Consider the following 14,995-nt stretch of genomic DNA (forward strand, 5'->3'; position numbering starts at 1 on the left):
ATGAAGGATTAAGAATGTCAGATACTTATTGAGCACCTTGCCTCAATCTTCAGAGGGGAGATTGGGAGAATGAAAGTGTGCATCAATAGATGGAGAAAATAGGGTTAACTATAGATGAGAAGTAGTGTGAAAAAAAAATAGTGGAAATGGCAATGGGCTCTGAAGGCATATCTCTGGAATGCCCTGAATTGGAGAAGCTTTGAGCACAAAGCATGAATGAGCAAAGGAGGTGACGGATAGATCCATTTGTCCCCAGCAGCTATTACACCTTCACTTGCACCCGCTGTGGGAGAAACTGCCGGTCACTGATCGGCCTGACTAGCCGCCAGCGGGCCTGCAACCTATGAGTACAACCTTCCCAAAATCTTTGCGAAGAAAAGGCTTCTAGTGGCCATAATACAAGACAAAACTGATACCTAGAAATACTTGGACTAATTAACAGACATTGTGGATTTGTAATAAGCAAATTGTGCCAGACCAAATTAGTTCTTTTTAAGGCAAAAGGATATAGAGGAGATGCAGTGGGTGTTGTCAGATATTTCAGAAGGCACTTAGCGATGCTATTAAGGCATTCAAGCCCATTCTGCTAACTTGTCTTTAAACAGTCCTCCTTGCTGTTCATCAAGCTCCCTACTTTTGTGTTGTCAGTAAATTTCACAGTTGTGTACCCATTTCCTACCATTCTCCCATCTGAAAATATCTGTTTACTGATTCTTTGTTTCCTGTCCATCAACTAATCTACAAACTGGCTCATTTGGCTTCAATATACATTTCAGCGCTGCTGGCCTTTTTGAACCCGGGTGAATTCATTCTGATTTAAAACATAATCCTGAAACACAGAATTGTGGGATTGAGTTATGAAGAAAAATTGATCAAAAATCTTAATGTAAAACCAAAATTCCCTTTTAACCTCCCCAATACACTTTCTATACTCAATTCTATTTTTTAAGCATTACTTTCATTATATGTCTCCCTTATAATTTGTGTAATTTTTAATCTCCTTCTCCATAGAATGCTATTATTTGTGACCCTTTTGCCTCAGGAATATATTCTTCACACTACTCATCTAATAAAGATTTCCCATTGCTGAATTGTTAATCTGTAGGTGAACGTTTCTGCTCAGTTACTTTGAGCAAGACCCATTATTTCATTGGAATTTCACATTTTCCAATCCAGCACCCTTATCTTTGACTCTTCATTTATCTTATAACTGTACTCTCCAGAATGTAGTCAAGTAATCACTTAACCTCTGTGATGCTAAGGAGTGTGACCAATTCTTGAGAACATAAGTTTTTTTAAATATTTAGTACATATGTGCTAGCTCTGGATCCACTGAGGAGCCAAGATGATGTGCATTCCATGCATGACATAGGATATATGGCACAACCAGTCCATGCCAGCATTTATGCTACACTTGTGCCTTCTCCCATCTTTCCTCATCTAAATCTATCTGAGTAATCCTCTATTCCCTTCATCTCACATGCTTGTCTAGCTGCCCCTTAAATGCATCTATAATATTCACTGCAACCACTGTCTCTGGCAGTGAATTCCACACTTCCACCACTCTTTGGGTAAAGACGTTTCTTTTGAATTCCTTATTGGATTTCTTGATGACTATCTTATATTGATGGCCTCCAAATATGCTCTTCTCCACAGGTGGAAGCATTTTCAGTATCCACATTATCAAAACCTTCCATTATTTTAAAGACCTCTATTAGGTCACTCCTCAGCCTTCCTATTTTAAGAGAAAAGAGACCCAGCCTGTTCATCCTTTCTTGATGTGTATGCCCTTGCATTTCTGGTATCATCCTTGTAAATCTTCTCTGCACCCTCTTCGGTGCCTCTGTATCCTTTTTATAATATGGTGACCAGTACTGCACTAAGTACTCTTGTGTGATCTAACCAAGGTTTGATACAGGTTTAGTATAACTTCCCTATTTTTCAATTCTGTCTTCTGTCCCTCAAGATATAAAGCCAAGTGCTGGTTTGCTTTTTTTATTTATGGCATTGCTAACCTGTGGTGCAACTTTTGATGTATTTGCACTCCGAGATCCCTTTGTTCCCCTACCCCACCCAGACTTGCACTTTCCAGGTAATGTGTGAACTCCCTATTCCTCCTACCAAAATGTACTACATCACATTTATCTGTGTTGAACTTTATTTGCCAATTCTGCAAGCTTATTAATGTTCTCCTATAATTTGATTATACCTTACAATTTGGTGTCATCTGCAAATTTAGAAATTGTTTTTGATTCCAAAGTCCAAATTGTTAATATAAATTGTGAGCAGAAATGGCCCCAGCACTGATCCTTGTGGAATGCCACTTCCCACCTTCTGCCACTGTGAATAACTACCCTTTGCTCTTAGCTGACAATCCATTCTACCACTTGTCCCCTAACTCCACATTCTCTTACCTTATTCATTAGTCTATATGGGGCACCTTATCAAAGGCCTACTGAAATCCAGAAAATTACATCTACTGCATTACCACTCTCTCTGTCTCTCTCTCTCACCCGCTCAAAATATTCAATAAGATTGGTCAAGCAAGATTTTCCTTTTGAAATCCCTGCTGATCATTATTAGATTTTTTGTTTCTAGTGTTACGGACAGGTGGTAAGTGGTGTGGGTGGCTTCCACTTTTCACCTCCCAACTGATCACAAATGTGTTTTGTTAAGAATGGTGTGCTAGTCCCTGAGTGTATTTAGGGTCAAATAAACAAACAATTGACAGGTTTTCTCGTAGATTTAAAATAAAGGAAGATAACCTTCTAAACAATTCCTGAAATGGTCATATCCTCACCCACACACACATTCACACATACACAAGAATAGTTAGAGAGAAAAGGTTAGGATGCAGTTAAAGTCTAAGGTGATGTAAGAGTACATGATTTAGAGAAAACTATTGGATCTTCTCAGGAGGAAAGTCTTTTTAAAGGTGCAGGCCTGGATGTTGGTAGTCTTAAACTTGTGGATGTGCTGTAGAGTTCTGTTGGTTACAACTCAGCACAAAGCTTCTGGTGTGAATTTGGTTCCCTTCACAGATGGAGAGTATCAAAGTCACTTTGTAATATCCCTGCTGTAGTGGTTGTTCAGGATTCTTGCTTAGATGGATCTCAGCCTCTGGCTGGAAACTGTCTTTCTATGGTCTTGGTTTGATCTCTGTCTGTCTCTCTCTCCAGGGGGCTACCTTTTAAGGTAAATATCCATTACATTTGACTTTCTGTTAGGTAACACAAGGCCCTCTCACCTGGTGTGAGCGCACAACAGACTAGGATATGGAAACGTTGGCTATCTATTGATGTCTGAATGGGAACCATTCTGTTATAATGGTGCTGCTACACACCTATTCATTGTGCTTTGGGATGTGAGATAGTATGTCTCCAGAACCTTTTGTTCATTCATTCATGTAGATAGGAGTCCTCAATATGTAATGGCGCTCCTTTCAATTTCAATGGGTTCTCCCGAGAGCTATTTTAGACAAGGTTAGCGAGTTTCATCCTCAACAGACAGAGGTGTGTATTGTCAAAACAGGAGGGGTCATCTGACTGCTACTCCATTTTGGCTGTGATACAAGTGTCTATGTTCTTGTGGTTCAGTTTAACAGTTGGCGTTTTATTTTCATAATTCCTCCAATTCATTGTTTATTGCATCATGACTCCTTCCAAGCATGATGCTAGGTGTTCTTCTATTCTCTCGTTTAATTGGGATTCCATTATTTTTTCCTACCACCAATGTTAAGCTCAGTGGTCTATAATTCCCTGGACATGTTCTATCCCTCCTTTTAAATATAGGTATTACGTTAGCTATCTGCCAGTCCTCTGCCACTAAATTTTCCAATAAATTATTAAATATGTGTAGTAATGCCTCTGCTATCTTCTCCCTAGGTTCTTTTAAGATGCATGGATGCAATCCATATGGACCAAAGGTTTTATCCTCTTTGAGTTTTGGTTAGTTTATTGAATACATTCCTTTTTATTTTAAATGCACTTATCTCCTTACTTATCTCAACATTCAATGTAATGTCCACCTGTTCTGTTGCCCTGGTAAATACTGAAGTGAAATTATTTAATATTTCTTCCATCTCTAGCATTGCCTGTGGTATTATCCCGTCTATCCCTTCATGGCCCTGTTCCCATCACAGCCTTCCTTTTCTTATTGATATATTTTTGATATAGAGATACAGCACTGAAACAGGCCCTTCGGCCCACCGATCTGTAAAATGTTTTAATAATTTGCTTTATGTGCCTTGATAATTTAATTTCATAGTTTCTTTGTCTTCCTAATTTTTTAACTTCTGTTCTAATCTCTTTGTATTCTCTTTTATCATGCATTCCTCTGCTGTCTATGTAATTAATGTGGAGGGTTGGTTAGCTCTGATGGCTAGACAGCTAGCATAAAGTGCCAACAGCACAGGCTCAATCCCCATGCCGGCTGTGGTAGTTCATGGAGGCCTGCCTCCTTACCTTGCCCTGTGTTTGAGGAGTGGTGACCCAAGCTGTACATCGCCAACTGTCTCTCTCTAATGGAGAGAGATGCTTATGGCCCTTTGGGGCTATGGCTAGAGCAATGTACTTAATATGCACCTCTTCTTAACCTCAATTGTTCCCTTATGTTTTTGTTCATTCATGGAGTCTCATTAGTTTGTTCTTTTTGTTTAGCAGAATATATTTTACCTGCACTCTGAATTGCCACATCATTGCCAATATTGCTGCCCATTTTATTTTCCCCTTCTAGTATCAGCTGCTCAAAGTCAGCTTTTCTCCAGTCTATTAACCTGGTTTTTGTCATACATATGTCCTCTATTATCATAAAGTGTATTATATTATGGTCATTATGCCTAGATGTTCCCTACTTCTATTTGCTCTGGATTATTTTCCATTACTAGGTCCAATAGCAAATCTTCCCTTTTTGGGCTTTTCACATATTGGGTTAGAAAGGAGCCCTGATTTCCTTGGCCCTTTTTACCTACCTCTTCTGTCCAATTATTATCGTGTTAATTGAAATCCTCCATGATGATTGTTCCATTTATTTTACTCAATCCCCAAATTGTGTGCATATTTCTTCCTCCATTTCCCTTTCACTGTATTTCACAATGGGTTTCTGCACTTTGTCAAACTTAATGTTGGTAATTCTTCAAAAAATTGAACTCTACTTACTTCAAACACAACTAATAGCATAAAGAAAATTGTCCAACTGCACCTCAATGCACCTTCCTTTAAGGGTGAATTTCTACTGAGGCTAAACTCCACTCATCTGGCTTCTTGCAGGTTGATGGATATTAAAAAGTAAGATGGCCAGTGGATAAAGATGTATTTAAAGAAAGCATAGGTGATCCTGCTTTAAATGGGGCATTAGAGTATAAAAGCAGAGTTGGTGCTAAATCTATATAAATCATTGTATAGACCGCCATTAAAACATTGTCAAGTTTTGGGTGCCTTTCTTTAAGAAATGTGTCAGGACCATGGAGAGGATGTAGAGACATTCAGTAAAACGATACCAGGAATGAGAGGCTTTAGTTTTGAGAAGAGACCAGAGAAACTGCAGCTCTTACTAACATATAAACTGTTAAGAGGAAACCACCATGGAGGTGCTCAAAGATATGTGGTTTTGATAAAGTAAATTGAAAAAAACTATTTGCACTGGTTGATTTGATAACTAGAGGACATAAATTTAAAATCATTTCCAGGTCATTTATTTAGATAAGAAGCAATAGGGTCCAAGCTCTAACTCCTAAAATAGTGTTCTGAGCATCTCTCCTCCGTCTAATACAGCATCTATTCGATGCTTCCTTTTTAATCCAGTGTGATTAAGTCCTCGTGTGCAGTCTGCGTGCTGTGCAGCTGACTTGTTGGGTGCTTTAATGGTGATTTTGGCAGACAAACCTTGATTTGAAACAAACTAAAAGGTCTTAATGTTCTGAGAGGTCAAAATCAGATTAAACAAACGAGCAGTTTTTTTAAAACCAGAAGCTTGTGATTGGAACATAGGTTTCAGTTTCACAAGAAGATTTTGGAGAGTGGTTGTTTAAAAAGACTGGCACAATCCTGCAGCAAAATTGGCTGCTGTTTTAAAATGTTTCCTGGAGTTGCAGAACTGAACTTCTTTTCTGGGAGCCAATCCTTGGAAAATACAAGTTGCTACTGTTGTTTCCAGTGCTTTAAAGAGTTACGTAAGGCAGGACCAGTGAAGCTGCACCACCAAAACTGTTGTGTGCAAAACCACAGATGTTCCAGAAGGGTGCATAGTTTTGGTGGAGACAGTATTGGCGGGGTTCGGATTGTAGAGAAACTGCCATCGAGTGGAAACCGTCGTTTTCAACTTAGACAAGAATCTGGAGATCTACTTGAAAAGTTCAAAGACGTGAAGAACTTTGTGACGGTTTGACATCATCCTGCCAATTGGACTGCCAAAGGACTTGAGAGATACATCCTTGTGACATCTGATGGTTAACATGGAACTTTTAAGATACACATAAGTTGATCATTGTTAAACTATTAGTTCATGCTTAATTTGTTAGTTTTAGTTTGAGTGTTAAAGTAAAATTTATAAAAGTGAAATCTGTCCATTTGCTTTTTGTTTCCTGAATTGGGGTCAGTTGGTGGATTTACTTGTTTTGGTTTGCTGGTGGTCTCCATGGGGGTCATAAGAAAATTAAGGGCTCGTCTGGGATCGGAACTATCTAGATTAGGCTGTAAAATGGGTTCTCTGGAATTTTCCAGATTTTAAACAAACAAGATGTCACATTTACTTTGGCTGGGTTCAGTGGGAAACCAGCATGAGTACCATCAATGTATAAGAATTTGTTAAGAGAAAAGATTTGACACTCAGTATCTTGCAGCAGTTGAAAAAGGTCAATTTGGCCACTGTATCAGCATACATGGGGGGGTTAGTGTAAGCCTGGGGCTAAGAAAGTGGAGATAGTCCAAGAGTTAGCTCATGTGAAGCTGGAGGAAGAAAAAGGATGTTTCCACCGTGCTCAAGTGGAAGTGGCCAAAATTGAGTTAGAGAAGATAAGATTAGAAAGAGAGGAAAGAGAAAAGACAGGAAAAAGAAAGGCGGGAAAGGAAAGAGAAAGACAAAAACAATTTAAATTGAGAAAACTTGAATTCGAAAGGGAAGAGAAGGAAAAAGAAATGGGAAAATTGGCAGACTACAAAGTGAAAATGGAAAGACTTAAAGCTGGTGGGCATTCATCAGGGATGAAATTGAAGGATGACCCACATAAAACTCCTCGTGGTTTTGATTTGGCAAAGAATATTCACTTGGTACCTAAATTTAGTGTAGAGCAAAAGTGTATGTGGTGTCATTTGAGAAAATTGCCACGAATCTGGATTGGCCCAAATCTTGGACAATGCTCCTACAGACTGTTTTCGTAGGCAAAGCATTGGAGGTGTACTCGTCTCTCAAATGATCACTCATGGGCCTGTGATAAAAGAGACTGCTTTTCTCAATGCTTATGGGTTGGTATCAAAGGCTTATAGATAGAAATTTTTTAAAAGAGCCAAACATATAGGGAATTTGCTAGAGAGAAGGAAGTGCTGTTTGATAGGTCATATAGTTCGATGTAGGTTGCACAAGATTTTGAGAGCCTTGGGGAAATAATTCTGAATGAAGAATTCAAAAATAGTGTCCCTTCAGGAATAAAGTCCCACCTGGAAGAACATAAAGTTGGTAAAATAAGGGATGCCACAGTCATGGCAGATGATTATGAATTGACCCACAAAAGCAGTAATTGCCAGCCCCAGTTTGGAAACTTTCAGACCAGGGGTCAAATTTCATGTCAGGTGTACTTCAGGAAATCATGTGGAGTTTGAGTGAAGCAGCTCAAGGCGTCTGGTTAGCGCCCACAGGCACAAAGCCGATTGTTTTGAGTATCCCTATGATTGGGATAAAGGGATATAATTTCTGTTATTTGCAACCAGGGCCACACCAAATGCGTCAACTGGTTTCAGTTCATTTGAATTGGCATGAGGTTAGGGGTCCTTTTAAATGTATTGAGAGATTTTTTTGGCACAGGAGAAAGAAACTACCCTCTTACACTATGTGTCAGCATTCTGAGGAAGACTCTGAAAAGCTTGTGAGATGGCCAGAGAACAACATTTCAAGGTTTATTAGGTGATTAAAGCACAAGCAGATAAAACAGCTAAGGCATGTACTTTTCAACCCAGAGATAAGGTGCTAGTTTTGTTGCATAGTGAGCCATTGAAAGCTAGATTTAGTGGGCCATACTATCAAAAGTAAACTCAGTGAGGTGAACTATTTGGTTAATACCACAGACAAACAGAAAAGTCAAGGGGTATGTCATGTGAATATGCTGAACAGGTACTATGACCATGAGCATAGTCAGCGAGTAGGTGTCGCAGATGGTAGAGAATGCAGATAGTGATACTGGTACACGTGATAAACCAGAGAATGGTCTGAAACTGAATGTTTCTATTTTGAACCTCCTGCAATGAAGCTGGCAAACACAAAGGGTCTGGTTGAGGTGCTACAACATCAACCTGAGCACTACAGTAAAGACATAACTGACCTATTGAGGGAGAATAAGCCTGTATGTGCTATTCATAAGGTTGATGTAGGGGAAGCTAAACCAATTAAACAAAACCCCTACAGACGCAATCCCAGTAAATTGGCCAAAGTCAGAGAGGAGTTTCCATACATGTTAGTTAATACAATTGAACCCAAAGTTGTTGGAGTTCTGTTGTTTTAGAACCAAAACCAGTTGGTTCTCAAAGATTGTGCATAGATTATCAAACGGTTAATGCAGTAACTAAGGCACCCTCTGATCCACTTCCAAGGCTTGAGAACTGTATTGTTAAGGTGGGGAACTTGGCCTTTGTTAGCAAGGTTAATTTACTTAAAGGATATGGGCAAGTCCCCTTATCTGACTAAGCCAAAGAAATATCTGCTTTTGTGACACTAGATGGTGTGTTCCAATGTAACGTCATGCCATTTGATATGAAAATATACCAGCCACATTTCAAAGATTGCCCAATCAGATAATTGCCAAATTGAGTAAATGTGTTCAGTATATCAATGACATTTTGGTGCACAGCAAAACATGCAGTGATCATGTCTGACATTTACGAGTTTTATTTGACAGGCTGGACAGAGCAAACCTGGCAAAGAGCGAGTTTGCTTCGGCCAAGGTTCAGGCACTAATAGATTTTCCTATACCAAAGACAAAGAAACAAGTGTCAGATTGCTGGTTGTGTGTGGATTCTACAGGAAATTAGTCCCCAACTTCAGCACAGTAGTCACCCCATTGATTAATCTGTTAAAGAAAAACATGAAGTATGAATGGTCAGTCATAGCAAACAGCATTTGAATAGTTAAAGGCTATTTTAATAAAATGATCAGCTCTTGAAGCCCCAGATTTTAATGAACCAAAGTGCTTTAACTTTGGATTCCATGGGTGTTTTTTGAGAAAAATCCTGAAAGGCTTTTATGTTCTGAGAACTCGATCAGGTTAAACAAGCAGTTTTTTTAAAAAACCAGAAGTATGTGATTGGAGCTTAGGTTTTAGCTTCACAAGACTTGAGACTGGTTGTTTACAGACTGCAAAAACCTGCAAAGTTGGGTGCTTTAAAAAGCTTCCCAGAGCTGCTAAACCGAACCCATTTTCTGGGAGCTAACCCTTGAAAAATACAAGTTGCTACCATTGTTTCTGGTGCCTTAAAGAGTTAGGCAAGGCGGGCCAAGTGAATCTGCAGCACCAGGACTATTGTGAGCAAAATCATGGAGTTTCAGAAGGGTGTGCAGTTTTGGTGGAGATGGTTGAGCTCAAGTTCATTGTGTGGGAGCCTGACCAGGAAAGCCTTGGGGTCAGTGATTCTACAGGCAACAAAGGCATGGATGAGGGTTTCAACAGTAATGAGCTGAGATGGGTGGAGATAGCCTAGATTCTGGAGGTGTGGAAGTTCCCAGTGGTTGAGAGGTCGAGAACAAGGAGCCATAGATAGGAGAGAGATTTGGGAAAGAGAAAATAGACTTTTTGAAAAAAATTATGAAATGTACTACCGAAGTTATTGTTTGAAGCAGACATTTAAGAATAGGCAGTTCTAACGAAAAGGTAATTGAACTGAAAAGTTAACTATTTCTCTCTCCACTGATGCTCGCTGAGCATTTTCTGTTATTTAAGAATAGGTTACAGAGGTTGTTGAAAGAATATTGGGATATGGGTTGAGGGAGGAAGTTCCAAAGATATAACTGAAGCAGCTGAAAGCTATGGAACCAATGGGGTAGTTGATGGGGCAGAGTGCGGATAATGTTCAGAATGATAGAGTCTGAGCAATGGAGAATAAAGGAGATTGCTAACAGAGGGTGAGGTAAGACCACAAAGAGACTTAACGACATTGATTTTGAATTGATTGTATTGTGAAACAAGGAGACAGGATAGGTCAGTGAGGACAGGCAACCATATATATGGGAGGCCACCATAGCAATTGAGTCATGAGGCAACAACGGCATGCATAAGTCTGAGCAGTGGAGGAGCACAAGGCAGAGTTAAGTAACATAGAAGTAGAATTAAGTGGTCTTGGTAATTGATGATAGAGCCTAATAGGACTGCAAGATTGCAAATGATCTGATTCACCAAAGTTGGGTGGTCAGACTGAATGCTACTTCTTGCTTCATGCAGTAATATAATAACGTATTAAGTTGCTGTGTTTTATAATGGAAATTTGGGATTGTAAAATGTAAATGACTACTGCTTCAGTACAAAATTTCAACTCCGGTGCAAGATTAAAACCAACTACATAATTCCAATTAATATACATTTTTAATAAACTCTAAGAAATAAGACAATTCTCAAAGCACTTGACAGGTGAACAATCAGCACTGAATGTTGCTGAATGCACAAAAAGACATGCTTCAAAGACATAACACTAAGTTTAACCAAGCTGAGTGGGCAACTCTGGGTATACAATAACCGTGCGAGATATGCACTTGGATAATGGAATGCTCTTTATGTTTAATACAGTTACAAACTTTGTACAATGTGCTGTTTACTGGACACGTGCATTCTTAAACAAGATCTGCAGAGAGAAAGCTCAAAGTCTTTGATACGGAGATACGTTGGTTAGCATGAGGCTGTGGCAATGTTGACAGAGACTGCACATACTCCTAGGATTCTTCATTGATCTGGAGCAAAGAATTAATTGCTGCATCCTTGTTGCCCCTCTGCGCTTCCAGCACTGAGCGTATCACTTCTCTGTCCATGTTAGGAAACATATCCTGGATGGATTTGAGATCTTCCTCACTGTACAGACTTTGTGGAGCAGATACCTGTGTTGGTGCTGCAACTGGGATCATTCCTTGTGTATAGACAGTTGGCACTCCTGGCAAATGAAAGAATATGGTATTTAATACAATGACATTGCAGAAATCAAGACAAAATGAAAATTTCAGCAATGATATGAATAATGGCTTAACATGTGACTTAAGCCATAAGCAGTGACATTTCATATATAGATCATTTGCCAAATGCTAAATAGAGGGGAAAATAATCCATTAACAGATGTCAGACTGGATTTGTTTTACTGAAGGTAAGCATGTATGTAGACACAACGCATGTATTCATTATTACAACAGTAATCTGTACTTTAATTTATACTATAATATTTAAAGGTAAATTATTTGGACATTAATGCTTGTAATTCCAGTCTTCGTCCAGTTTATGGATTATGACATTTTAAGGCAAGTGAAAATTACTCTTAAAGTATCCATCTACATTGATATTAAATACCGAAAATAAGGTATTTCCTTAGGATTTTGAAATTAAATAGTAAACTTTGTCAGTACTACACAAGTTAATCTTTCCCATTAGAAGTACAATATGATTTTGTACAAAACAGTTGACTTTAAGGATGCTTCAATTTTACTAGGGATTCACATGAGTGAGATTCCAAAAGCACTTTTTTAAAAAAGATTCTAAAAAGCAGAAACTATAAAACCAGTTTTAAACATTACTTCTGGAAGTTAATTCATGCAGGCTCATTGTTCAACACACATTTTGACATGTATAAAAACAGCATCTGTATTTGACTACTGTAATAATTTTGTGGCGTAGTCAACTTTTTTTCTTTAAATGGTAAAAGTGAATTTGAATTGCCTGACTACTATGATACACTTGGTGTAAACTCTACTAGTAATACTTTTCTGAAACTAGCACCTCAACAAATCAACAGAGGGGGTTTCAATGCAGAGTATTAGTTGACATCTCCTTGTTAACCACAGAGTAAATTTTGGAGCACAAAATTGTGTATTTTTATAGTGAGAATTGGGAGCATTTTAGAATTCTGCAAAGGAGGACCAAGAAAAAGATTAAGAAAGGGAAAATAGAATTTGAGAGTAAACTAGTAAACATAAAAACGACTGAAAAAGCTTCTATAGGTATGTAAAAAGGAAAAGATTTGCAAAAACAAATGTGGGCCCATTATATGCGGAGTCAGGAGAATTGATAATGGGGGATAAGGAAATGGCAGAGAAACTTAAACAAATACTTAGTGTCTGTCTTCACGGAAAAAAATACTAAAACCCTTCCAGAGATAATGGAGAATCAAGGAACTAGTGTAAATGAGGAACTGCAAGATATTATTAGTTTAGAAAAAAGTACTAGAGAAGTTAATGGGCCATAAAGTAGATAAATCCACTGGACCTGATGATCTACATCCCAGTGTTGGAAGAGGTGGTTGGGGAGACAGTAGATGCATTGGTGGCCATCCTTCAAAATTCTATATACTCTGGAATGGTTCCTGCAGATTGGAAGGTGGCAATTGTAACCCCACCATTTAAGAAAGGAGGGAGAGAGAAAACAGGGAACTACAGACTGATTAGCCTTACATCAGTCGTAGGGAAAATGCTAGAATCCATAATAAATGTGATAACTGGACACTTAGAAAATAATGGTGGATTGGGCAAAGTCAATGTTGATTTATGAAAGAAAAATCATGTTTAACAAACCTGTTGGAGTTTTTTTTTTTTAAAAAGAGGATGTAACTAATAGAATAGATAAGGTACCGGTGGATGTGGTATATTTAGATTTTCAGAAAGCTTTTGATAAGGTCCCACACGAGGTCAGTAAACAAAATTAAAGCACATGGGATTGTGGAGAATATACTGACATGGATTGAGAACTGGTTAACAGACAGAACATAGTAGAAATAAATGGGCCATTTTCAGGTTGGCAGGCTTTGACTAGTGGGGTACGCCAAGGATCAGTGCTTGGACCCCAGCTATTCACAATCTGTATCACTGATTTGGATGTGGGGATTAATTGTAATATTCCCAAATTTGCAGATGACACAAAATTAGGTGGAAGTGTGAATTGTGAGGATGTGGAGAGGCTAAGCAAGTGAGCAAAAATTTGGCAGATGGAATACAACGTTGGAAAATGTGAGGTTATCCACTTTTGTCGGAAAACAGAGATAGAGTATTTCTTAAATGGCGAGGGGCTGGGAAATGTTGAACTTCAAAGGGACTTGGGTGTTCTTGCTCATGAGTCACTGAAAGCTAACATGCAGGTACAGCAAGCAATTAAGAAGGCAAGTGGTATGTTGGCCTTTATCACAAGAGGATTTGAGTATAGGAGTAAAGATGTCTTACTGCAATTATATAGCGCCTTGGTGAGACCGCACCTGGGGCAGTGCGCGCAGTTTTGGTCTTCTTACCCAAGGAAAGATGTACTTGCCATTGAGGGAGGTACAAAGGTTCACCAAACTAATTCCTAGGATGAAGGGATTGTCCTATGAGGAAAGATTAAATAGACTGGGCCTTTATTCTCTGGAGTTTAGAAGAATGAGAGGTGATCTCATTCAAACATACAAAATTCTTACAGGGCTCAACAGGGCAGATGCAGGAAGGATATTTCCCCTGCTTGCGGAGTGTAGAACCAGGGACACAGCCTCAGAATGAGGGGTAGGCCTGAGGTGAGGAGGAATTTCTTCACCCAAAGGGTGGTGACTCTGGAATTCTCTGACCCAGAGGGCTGTGGTGGCTCAGTCATTGAGCATGTTCAAGACTGAGATCGATAGAATTCTACACGTTAAAAGCATCAAGGGATACGGAGATAGTGCAGGAAAACGGTGTTGAAGTAGATGATCAGCCATGATCTCGCTGAATGGTGGAGCAGGCTCCAAAGGCTAAATGGCCTACTCCTTCTCCTATTTATGTTATTATGCACCCACTATAGCTGTAGAACATAGTATCTGTATTTTATTTGCTGGTGGTATAGCTTTAGTATGCAAAGCACAACAAAATTACCAAAACCATTTTAGGTGAAGTTTAAGCCAATCATCATTTAGTGATATGTTACAAACAGAAGCTTATGCAACAGCCACTTTAAAATACACAAGCAAATGGCATACTGAATGTGTTCATGCATACAGTTAGCCTGAGAAAAGGCAGTAAATATCTCTCAAAACTTACCCAATGCAAAATACTCAAGCCCTGAATTAGGTAATAAGAAAATTAAAGCAGCAAAACACCAAAAAGCAACATTAATAACATGTCAGAACATTTAGAATTAATGAGAAAGCATATCATACCCAGTTTCTTTTTTTTTAATTAAAGCATTTACTACAAGCCACAACTACCATTATCCCATGCATTACAGATTCTCTAACCCTCAGCTCAGATTTTTATGAAAGGAAAAATCTAACATTCAGTTTACTGGGTGTGGTCTTCATTCTCTGAGTGCAGTTAAAGTTGACAAGTTAACAAATCATCAAAGCAGGGAAAATAACCATTCGGACACTCCTTTTAACAGTGTGGTAGTTGATAAGGTCTGTATTAGTTGCACGGGCAAGAAAACATTGCAAGTGGTGGCTGAACGACACTCAACGAATGGTATGTTATATGAAATGTTAATCTGTTCAACCCCCCCCCAAATACAAAAGAAATGAATCAGATCAATATAGTACAGAAAAGTTAAAAATCACAACTTCATTTAGGTGGTTCTGTGCTGCAAGCTTGAACAGTTTAATCAACACTAATA

At 38.7% G+C, this 14,995-nt stretch overlaps 1 protein-coding gene across 2 annotated transcripts in view; it reads right to left on the minus strand.

Annotated features, from left to right (window-relative positions):
• Window positions 1-10,761: 10,761 nt before the first annotated feature.
• The window catches only part of tollip (toll interacting protein), a 29,403-nt gene continuing 25,169 nt past the window's right edge, over window positions 10,762-14,995 (minus strand). The window contains exons 6-7 of one of the 2 annotated variants that reach the window (XM_068046416.1): window positions 14,428-14,448; window positions 10,762-11,339 (exon numbers count right to left, since the gene is read on the minus strand). In XM_068046416.1, coding sequence (XP_067902517.1) covers window positions 11,125-11,339; window positions 14,428-14,448 — 236 coding nt within the window. In that variant the 3' untranslated portion in view covers window positions 10,762-11,124. The remainder of the gene's footprint in view (window positions 11,340-14,427; window positions 14,449-14,995) is intronic. The other variant, XM_068046418.1, reaches the window with a different exon arrangement.

The sequence above is a fragment of the Heterodontus francisci genome, chromosome 14, assembly GCF_036365525.1.
Source record: "Heterodontus francisci isolate sHetFra1 chromosome 14, sHetFra1.hap1, whole genome shotgun sequence".
NCBI lineage: Eukaryota > Metazoa > Chordata > Chondrichthyes > Heterodontiformes > Heterodontidae > Heterodontus > Heterodontus francisci.